Source organism: Triticum dicoccoides, chromosome 1A, assembly GCF_002162155.2.
Source record: "Triticum dicoccoides isolate Atlit2015 ecotype Zavitan chromosome 1A, WEW_v2.0, whole genome shotgun sequence".
Classification (NCBI taxonomy): Eukaryota; Viridiplantae; Streptophyta; class Magnoliopsida; order Poales; family Poaceae; genus Triticum; species Triticum dicoccoides.
Genome location: NC_041380.1, coordinates 312,196,523 through 312,206,957, shown reverse-complemented (window position 1 = coordinate 312,206,957; position 10,435 = coordinate 312,196,523). Strand labels below are relative to the sequence as shown.

The 10,435-nt window shown below is 38.2% G+C and overlaps 1 protein-coding gene across 1 annotated transcript in view; it reads right to left on the bottom strand.

The window, feature by feature from the left end:
* Positions 1 to 10,435, bottom strand: part of LOC119270317 (myosin-6-like) — a 28,063-nt gene that overhangs the window by 8,703 nt on the left and 8,925 nt on the right. Inside the window, exons 16-30 of the mRNA XM_037552317.1 lie at positions 9,627 to 9,803; positions 9,417 to 9,548; positions 8,230 to 8,339; positions 8,087 to 8,147; positions 7,294 to 7,471; positions 6,994 to 7,199; positions 6,228 to 6,347; positions 5,650 to 5,748; positions 3,294 to 3,503; positions 2,180 to 2,319; positions 1,987 to 2,095; positions 1,768 to 1,806; positions 1,601 to 1,681; positions 1,331 to 1,501; positions 1,058 to 1,207 (exon numbers count right to left, since the gene is read on the bottom strand). Coding sequence (XP_037408214.1) covers positions 1,058 to 1,207; positions 1,331 to 1,501; positions 1,601 to 1,681; positions 1,768 to 1,806; positions 1,987 to 2,095; positions 2,180 to 2,319; positions 3,294 to 3,503; positions 5,650 to 5,748; positions 6,228 to 6,347; positions 6,994 to 7,199; positions 7,294 to 7,471; positions 8,087 to 8,147; positions 8,230 to 8,339; positions 9,417 to 9,548; positions 9,627 to 9,803 — 1,983 coding nt within the window. The remainder of the gene's footprint in view (positions 1 to 1,057; positions 1,208 to 1,330; positions 1,502 to 1,600; positions 1,682 to 1,767; positions 1,807 to 1,986; positions 2,096 to 2,179; positions 2,320 to 3,293; positions 3,504 to 5,649; positions 5,749 to 6,227; positions 6,348 to 6,993; positions 7,200 to 7,293; positions 7,472 to 8,086; positions 8,148 to 8,229; positions 8,340 to 9,416; positions 9,549 to 9,626; positions 9,804 to 10,435) is intronic.

The window sequence follows — 10,435 nt, the reverse complement described above, 5'->3', positions numbered from 1 at the left end:
TCATACTCCAGCCAACTCATCCAAAAGTCCGAACTGATGGGAGGGAGGCGGGCAATATATTTCAACACTCCCTCTCACGTCTAGGCTATTTTAGTCCTTAGACGTGGGATCGATGTAGGCCGCAGAATCATTTTATTTATTTTATTTAATACTGCGTTGGAAGGGTCTTGAACTCAAGACCTCTTGGCTCGGATACCATATTGAATTTATACTCCAGCCAACTCATCCAAAAGTCCGAACTGATGGAGGAGGCGGGCAATATATTTCAACATCTGATGCAATTTAGATGAATGATATTTTGTTTTGGATGATCATGTTAATACATTTGGACCCTGTGTTATGTTTGAATTTAAAAAATTATGAATTTGAAACGTTGTCAAATTGTATGTGCTACAAACATAGAAGTTTGAATTATTATGACGTGAAAATGACATCAACATGGTGCAGATGCACAATAAAGGGCAGCCCCAGTGCATGTAGCTCCCGCTTGCGCAGGGTCTGGGGAAGGGTCCGACCACTTTGGGTCTATTGTACGCAGCCTTTCCCTACATTTCTGCAGATGCACAATATAAGGGAAATATAAGAAAAAGGAGATGTAGGGGTGGATTATTGGTAGTCCGCCGAAGCAGGAGGCCAAAAAGTGCTCTCAGATTCAGAGAGCAAATTTCAGAGAATTTGACTGCACGAATGTAAAACATCTCTCATGGAATCACAGATGGAGTACTAACTATTTGTTACACACTCAAGACCTTTCATCCACTATACCCCCCTCCTACTCTTATCTTGATAATTTTCTTCAATTATAATGTTGCTGAAATTATCAAATATGACACGGTGAAGGTAGTATTAACAAATCTACTAATGTCATTTCACATGCTCCTTTTTATGAAAAATAGGGGGCATTCAGATACATGAGTGATCAAATTATTTTAGTAGTTAAAAAAAAGAACAGAATCAGTATTGATAGTTTAGAACACAGGTTACTCTAAATTTCAAGGGCTTCCCGACCCATATGATCAATATGCTGATCCTATAGTACATAAGCAATGAAACATACCATCCTCCCAAGGAACGATGACTGATTCTGTGGTCTTTTATGTGGAGTGGTTCCCGTTGAGCCAACAGCTTTTAGGCTCTTTTGTAGTATAATCAATAAAGTCGATGAGTTCGATAGCCAGTATGCAAGATCCTCATTGCTATCATGATTCTGAAATACAGACAATGCCATGCTTTAAGAACAGATTGGTTAAACTGGTAGAGATGCACGAGAAACAAAAATCTTGCAAAACAATTCATTGTAAAAAATAGGATCAAAAGCAGCAGAGAATACCTGCATCGCAGAACCAAAAATTTGAATAAGCCTATCAAAAACAGATGTTTTTTCTGTTTCAAAGATCTTCCAGTGAACAAGACATTTGTATATGGTAATTGCAGCAACTGGCTTTCCTTCACTAAAGCCAATATTTTCAGTAACACAGTTTATAAGTGCATCCACAGTATCCTGCAGAAAAATAAAAGGGCAAAACCAATCATCATAAGGTATATGTTTTATAACTTCACTACGTTGTTTAAACATTTAAATATAACAAATTGAACATACATGCTGCCTCTCAGAAAAGGATGCCCTTGGATGTGCGAAGTTCCCATAATCCTTGGGCGCTCGAGGAGTGCCATGAGGTGTCTGGGTAGAAATGACCAGTTTAGATTCAAACATAGAAACAAACAGTGAAGCGACTTAACATATTGTATAAGACAATTTCTTCTGACCATCTGTTCCTCATAGTGTGGGCTGCCATTAGTCGAATTCTGCAAAGGTGGAAGGCAATAGAAGTATGTCAGTAATAAAAACATGGAAACATGTATAAATGGAAAATAAATACCAGCAGACCTATGTCTGTGTTCAAACACTTGCATGTAAATAAAAAATGCGCTATAATGAACAAGGTTGGGATGGAAGGAAGCAGGTTAGACATAGAGACCACGTACAGATTTCGGAGAAGTGTTCTCAGATATTGTTTTCAGGCGAGAATGCAACAGAGCCTGCTGCCGGAGAAGTTGATTTTCAGCTTCCATATTAGTCAACTTTTCTTGAAAACTGCCGGTCACACAATATAAAGAAAATTGTGTAAGCTAATTGGAAAATCAATGCCTTTACAAGATTTATCCAGATCGAGGTAACCTTAGCATTGTGTTGGTCAGTTCATTTATCTTTGACTCGGCATCTGTAGCTATCTTCAGCAATTCTTCTCTGGCTTTCTTCATTTCTTCAAACTTCTGTTCTGTTTCTTCAATTTTTGTCTCAAGAGAAATCACCAGTGTCTAAAAATATTAAAGGAAATTGTTTCAGTCATTCACTTGAAATAACAATATATAGATATGAATAGGAGAAATTAATTGATAATGTCACTAGGTTTACTGTAAGGGCCAAAAAATGCTCGGGAACACATTTGATCAGCATTACTCGCTTGTCGAGTTAACTTTCCTTCAAGCAAATGGTGCAGGATTAGGATGGGTATTTCATCATGGTCCTTTTTAGTCATTATTAAATAAGTTATGACAGTTTCTTAGGCGTCGAGTTAGTCTAAAATATAGGTGTATGAAGCCATGCAGAGGCAGCAAAAACTATTGGAGAAGAAATGATTATTTGCATAGTGTGCCAAACAAATTAGCTGTTTTTAGAACGGATTCAAAGTCTAATCACTTTTAACAGATCAAAGAATTAAACTAGACAATACATTTGTTCTCAGTTCTAGTTTTCACTACTGAAGCGACTTAGTTAATTTGCATCAATGGTAATCAAGCCTAATACCATGACTTCCAAAAATGATTAAAGTATTGTGTTAGCTCCAACTTATGGTTTTGCATGTGTAATATGTTCATAAAAAATAGTTCGGAGAAAATATCCATTAGGACCTAACAAGTGACACTATTAGCATGGGATAATGTTTTCTACACTGGTCAAGGTAGCAGCACCATTACCAGCTAGAGAACCGTCATGCTTGGGGAGTCGGTATAAATATCCCCGTTATACCACATACAACTAGTTAGCTCATGCTTAAAGTTAGGCCGTGAAACATTGCACTCTCTTAATTGTGCTTGAACTCTCATCACATATTGTGATGCATATATTGCCTTCAATCAACTCAGCACATATAATGGCCTGACATCATACATTCCACTCACGGCGAATGGTTTTGCAGGTTACCATGACTCCACCAGAGTGGACAGACTGAGAAACACAATGAAACTACTGCAGTAAAGATAAAAGATGATACTATCAGTATCACGTTCACCTTAAGATTCTCATTTTCAGCAGTAAGCTTGTCAACATGAGTTGTATCAATTTGGATCTCTGGTACTAAGGCAGCTTTCTCCAATGCTGTTTTTGTGTTTTCCTGTTCCCTTCTTAATATATCTTTTGTCTCCTTGGACTGGAATTGCAATTCCTGTAATTGTTGTTGCAACTTCTTATTTTCTTGTGTCTTGGCTTCTTCCATGTCAGTCTGCAGGCCAGCAAAATGCACAAGGCACTTAAATAATGATTTAAAAGGGAAACTAGATTGAATGCTTATTACGACCTAGGTTGTGCCAACAGTAATATCCATTTTACATAGTTACACACTAATTTAACTTAATTGTGTATTAGATTAAGTGTGAATTTCAGTTATTGTGATATATCGTGGTACTGTAACTTTTATAACGGACTACTCGATTGACATAGTGTGATTAGAAGTTCGATACTAGGAACAAATCTACCAGTCGCCAAGATGTGCAGATCAGATGCAAAAAGTTGACTACGATAAAGTATCACTATAAAGAATAGTTGCAATTGACTCTAAAATGGACTGGAAAGGATCTACATTCATTTAGCAATTCACAGTGCAAAAATAGGAGAATGGTCATGATACGCGCATTCATTCAAATGTATTCGCGTGTTCAAGCAATTGATATGAGCAGCATATGGAGTTGAAAAAGAATAAGTAATTGTTAATTTGGAACCGCAAGAATGACCATGATAAAGTATCATTATAAAAAAATGCAGCTCGACTGGAAGGAACTTATGTCCATTTACCAATTCACAAATAAACATATGATGCTAATAAATTGCAAACACCTACTCAAATGCATTCATGTGTTAAAGCAACTGCAGGCTTGTCTAGATGCAAAAGTGAATAATGGTTCATATGGCCATGTAAACATCATTATGCAGCATGAAACTAAAAAACATTGTTCATGAAGTTATCATGCTCTTGGAACCATATTAACTTTAATCGTCTTGTAAAGGTGCTCGTTGTTCACATTTTACTTCTAGTGTTACTTAATTTCATTAGTTTGGGGGAAAACAACACCTAAAAAACAAAATTCACCAACAAAATGCACAAGTTATGAAATTCTAAGTTCTGGGGAAGAACAGATGCATTGTCTAGAGAATGTACTTACTATGCTTTCAAAACACATTGATTGAGTAGAGTGAAGTGCACTCTTGGTCCCAAAACTTATACCGCATTCACAAGTATACCCACAACTATCAAAACGCAGATTTACCTCCCTAATTCCGTCTAAAGGCTGCGTTTGTCATTGAGGTGGATATTATAATCTGAATCCAGCTTTTCCAACCAACTTTTGCTTATACTTTCATTTGTCTAACAACCATTTTCTTGCTTCTGTGTCTATTTCCAGCACAGTTATAAAATAAGTTTAGCACAAAATAGTTTAGCAACCGCAAACAGAGCCTAAGTGGGTCATTACTCTTCCCAAAGCAAGACGCTGTGCTGATTTCGGCAAATTGCATCTAACTTGGCCGCATAATTGAGAATAACCTCCTCCTTGAGAATAAACCTGGTCATACCCCGGGCCAGGCCGGGACTTGCAAAACCCGACCTGAAAGTGCCAAGCCTGGCCTGGCCCAAGGCCTGGAAAAACACTTATTTCATATTAAGAAAATATTAAATTATCATTTTGGGATAAAATAATTTAGTATATAGCTAATTTCTAGGGGGGGAAATGACTCCTCCCGGCCTTTTTTGGGCTCTCGCGTATGGCTTCTGGCAAAAAATGAGGCCCAAGCCAGCCCGGGCACCGGGCTTTCAGGCCAGGCCCGTCGAGCGAGTCTGCCCATCCACAGCTTGGACTGGGATAAGTTCGAAGGCCAAGCTAAATCACCTTGATAAAACGGCAAGATGAAATGGCTACAATGGCATTGTAGATTGTATATGTCATAGAATTAGAAGCTAGTGGCAGATTTACTATTATGCTTTCGAGAAAACTAATTCTTAACTGTGCAGCCTTGTGTGCTACAGAGTGCGTGCTTGTCACTGCCATCCGATCTAATCAGGCGGACGTGAGCACACACACGCATCGGTTGGTGGGGACTGGCCAATCTGTCCGTGGGGGTGCAAGAGTCACGATTGATGAGGGCAAAACGACAGGAGATGCGTTCACACCGAGTGAAAAGATCAGGCTGGCTCACATAATCCTGCCTTTTTTCCTTTGGAGGCATCTCCTTTCTCACACACACAGACACTGATAATAGCTTATTGAGAAGAATAACAATCCAGTATGCATGACATAATAGCAAATACTTTATCAAACATAGGCCTGTGCAACATAAATAGTAAGACAGTAAAGTACAGTAATCCAGTAGTTTACCCTCATGCGTTTCTCCAGTTGCAACCGCCAAGTGAGCTCCTCAACTTGCTTCTCTAACTTATTCTTTGCAGCTTGCAGAGCACCACTTTCTTTTGCAGCCTAAAAATAATAAAGAAGAAATCATGTCAATAGAGCATGTATTAAACCCTTATATATGTGCTCATTGATGATCCAGACTTCCAGAGTACCAGAAGAGTGACAGCTGTGGACATATTGGACATTAAGTGAGCTTGCAGGTAACAGGGTTTTAGGAACAACGTTTAAGCTAGCATGGTGATATTTTTCATCTATAGGAGGTAATCTAAGGTAGAATATACAATTGGAGAATGTTCAACATAAATTAATGAAGCTATAAGTTCTAGTAGCACCGGTGAAGTTTCAAATTTTCAAATAGCATTGCTACATTATGAATTGACCAAGTTTTGAACTTCCTGTGACCAACAGCAATTCACAATGACAGTGACAGCACCGCATGTCACTAGAGATAATTGATCTCTTATGGCACATTACTAATGAATCAAATAATACTATAACAGCGGGCAATGAAAGATAAGGATAGTCGGGACATTTTTTCCTACCATTTTAAGTTTTCTAAGTTCTCTTCTGGCCACCCTTCCTCTCCAAGCACATTGGGTTGTGATCGCTGCCTTCTTTAAGCCCATATACCGTGAGCTTGCTAAATCACTACGGCAGCAACTCTGCGGTGGACGAAATCATTGAGATTAAAGTTAAGATAATGTAACATATATGAGGTTAAGAGTGAATGGTAAGAAAAGGGAGATATACATATGCATAGGCTTGAGTATATCACCAAGATAGATACACACTTGAAGAAGAAGAGATATTGGAAATGGGAGAATATTATGGCAATTAAGACAAATGGCAGGAAGGTTTAATTGTTTAACATGAACAAAAGAACCATGATTCATGGGCCTCCTTTACAGTTTTCCATTCAGAAAAAAAAAAGATTCATGTATTTTACTAGCTAACAGTTATTTCATCTACTACGTTCAATATCTTACATTAGTAAGATGTGGTTGCATGATATAATGTGTAGAGTACTTCCAATTAGACAAAGTTATAGTTCATCCAATGTGGCATTTAACATATCACCTAAATGTGCATGTTTTGTTGGGAGTACAAGTGCCACGAATACAACTTAAGGTAACAAAAGATTTTGGATACTGAAAAGCCAACACCGTAATATCTAGGCCGTATTAGAATTATGATCTGAAAATTTTACTCATACAAAGAGCACTACATGAGTTTGAGTAGCCAAAGAAACTTGACCATTCTATTCTGAACATCTTATTACCCACGATAACATGAGACCCGAAAACACACCTGAATAATCACTGCCGCTTTTGTTTGCTGACGGAAATGGAATTCGTTGCGAGCAGTCATACCACGTAGACCTGATTGTATAGTAGTTGATGCAGAATAGAGAGCTTTGTAGTTTTTCCTTGCAAAGTGCATACGATAGTAGGTCTGAATTTTTAATGAAGCAGCCTTCCTACGGAGATCTTCATAATAATGCCTTGCAATTTGTCCTTCAGTTATCACAGCTCAAAAGTCATTATCTCCACAGAAAAATCAAATGCTGAAATGTGATACTATTTGCCACATAAATCAAAGAAAAATTACCTCTGCACATTGCCTGAAGCTGAACAGAAGACATTCGCAGCTGAATGAAATTTCTGCGAGCCAGGAACGACCGAACTTTTCGCTGGATTTTACTAGCAGAATAGCTCAAGACCTCAGTCCTCCGAGCATCTAATTCAGCCATCTGGCCAGCACGCAGAAACACTTTTGTTTTCCCTATCTGTAGATTGGACATCAGACCATAGGATAAACCAAAAGGAATTAAAACCAACATCAGCATTGAAGTATAGAAGAAATAATTTGTGCAGATAGGGATGTGATACCGCATTAAACTTATTATTCATCCTACCAATAAATTTGATGGATCTATTGACAGAATATGCATGAAACTCTGTGGTCAGTGATTCAACCTTTCTGGGATGCTTGGTAATAATTTTATCGTAGTACCACAAGATCCTGTGTCTGAATTGGATTTGGCCAAGTCTGGTTTGCATTCAACTAAGAAACTACAATAACACTGCTCCAAAAGAGTAACCTCTGTGATAGAATAATATGATATCTACAACATATATTACTCTATTATTTTAGGCATTTGCAGTAACCCGCGTAAAGGTTAAGTTCGTGAACATATATACAGATAGACCATGCAAGATGCAACTTAAACTGCTTATCTGACTGGCATGTTTACAATATGGAAAATAGGAAATAAATTGCGGCCTTGACATTAGAGGAAAACATATGAGAAGCCAAAGAAAGACTAATCTTGTACAGCTGGAACAGGATATGGATTAAACTGGACACATTACCACCACTCGTTTCAGTACTTAGTAGTCACCTGATAACCTGTGAGGTTTACTTTCTCAAGGACCATGTTTGTGGCAGTAACTTCATCATAACTGCCAATGGAGGATTAGTTTAGAGTGCTTAAACACAAAGAAAAAAAATCCAAAAACACGAATCAAAACACCTTAGAATTACCATAAACCAAGAACTTCTGGTCGTAAAACACTAAAGCGATCAACAAATTCTTCAAAAGTCCGCCTTGTCGGATATCCTAGACAGCTTATTCTTATTGCCTCTAGCACCCCCTGTATACAAAATATAACAGTGTCACTCTCAAAATGCTAGCTCTTAGAAAACTGCAGAAAGCCCAAATTTTGGCATAGTTGCCCCAATGGGGGTCGATAGCAAGTTTTCATAATTGGCCCAAAATTGTGAAGCACAACCTCCCAGAAACCCTAGGCCTGCACTAAGCCACCCTCCCAAGCGAGTGCACTGTTACTTCTCATTCCCAATAAGTAATGCCTCAACTCTCACTGCCCACTCTCCCGCATGTACCACACAATAACACAATGCAGCAGCTGAAAATCCTCAATCCCGACCTTGCTAGGCTGCAAGGGTAGCCACTCCCTCCCCCGGGCTCTGGCCAACATAGTGTGCCAGTTAGTTGCACCTTCCTTCAACTCTTCCAATGCCGGTGCTTATGCTTCCTCTTGGTTCTCCACCTTTCCTCCTATTCAATGATAGAAGTTGTATTTATGTTTGTGGAAAGAACAGCTACACCGAATGTATACTTCTACACCACGTAGAAGATTTCGGGATGGATGGTAGCGGCTACCCAGCTTTTGTTAGTGATGTCGATGGGGATTTGTTTTTAATTCTTTCCGAAACAAGAGCAGTATATGTATATATGCATAGCTGCTGTAGTGCCTTTTGTGGACATGGTGACTGACAGGAAGTTGGCAGTGCTACAATAAAGGGCGGGGGTGACTGACAGAGGAAGTTGGTGCCAATGTAGAGTGGAGACATGTCACAAGCTTTGGTAGATCGAATCTTACTTAATCGGTATCTGCCTAGATAGAATACATCATTTCATAGCATTTGTCTATTTTCATTTCTATATTAATATTGGTGTTTGTTTCAGTGGTGTAATTTGCTTTTGCTATAATTTAAGTTAACTGCAATCTAGTGAAATTTGCAAGTTAGTAACCCTTTGATTCATTTCCAGGTCGGCCAATGGTATGGAATACTTGTATACATAAAAAGATGACTTGATGTTCTCTTGGACCTTGTATAAATATCAGTATGTACACTGCAGTAAGAAAAGAAAAATAATCCAAGTACATACTTCCAGTAAATAACTAAAAACGGTATTAATTTCTTACCCCACATCGAAGTTGCTGGAGAACATTACTGTTCTCAAAAATTGCTGGCTTGAGAACATTATTAGGCTTTATGCAGCGCATGTAATGTGGTTCTGTTGAGCTGAGAGTTTCTAACAAACCTTGTAATTGTTGCTGTTATGTTACAGAAAAAAAAAATTGTCATAACAAATCTAGTACAGGCTGAAATAAAACAAGCAATGACTTCTTTACCTTAAAGCTCGAACCTATTGATGTGAACTTTGTGGATTTATTCGATTTAGTCGATTCTTCAGAAGGAGGAAAAAGACTTGAAACAAATGGAGATGTAGAAGCATGTAACAAATCTTGATGCTCGTTGACAGCATAATCTATGTTCTTATCTAAGAATAGATCCGTTTGGTATGTAACCTGCAAAAGAAAGAAGTTCTTAGTACATAAGCGTGTCAATCTCAACTGTAGAGACTCAGATGTGGTGGCACTACCTTGCCCAACTGACTAATCCATCACCAGTGTAAGTACAGATTCTACGTTGTATGATTGTTTTGGGGGAGTTCTTCTTTTTACAGCATTGATTATATTATAGTTGATGTCCAAGCGAAAAGAGATGAAGACATATATGACTGGAAAAGGTGGTCAGCGTACTATCACAAATACTCCCTCCATTCCAAATTAATTGAAGTTCTAGCTTTGTTAGTAAAAAGAAAATTGAACAAGTCTAAAAAAATATAACATCTACAACACCAAATTAGTTTCATTAGATTGATAATAAAACAGGGTGTGACTAAAGCTCACTCGACTTAGACTTGGTTAAGTCTAAGACAGCAGACATCAGCATGTTTTTAAAAGTAATTTTTGTATTTTATGTTTTACTTTTTTCAGTTGCAAGTGAAAAAAAAATAGGAAATAAAAAGTCATGCCCGCAGCACGCGGTGAAAAAGAAAAACCCTAGTTGCACGCATGTTGGTGCACTTGCAATTACGCGCAGGGTGCGCCTCGTGCAACTGTACGCGAAGGGGCCGGCAATGATGAAGCTAGGAAGA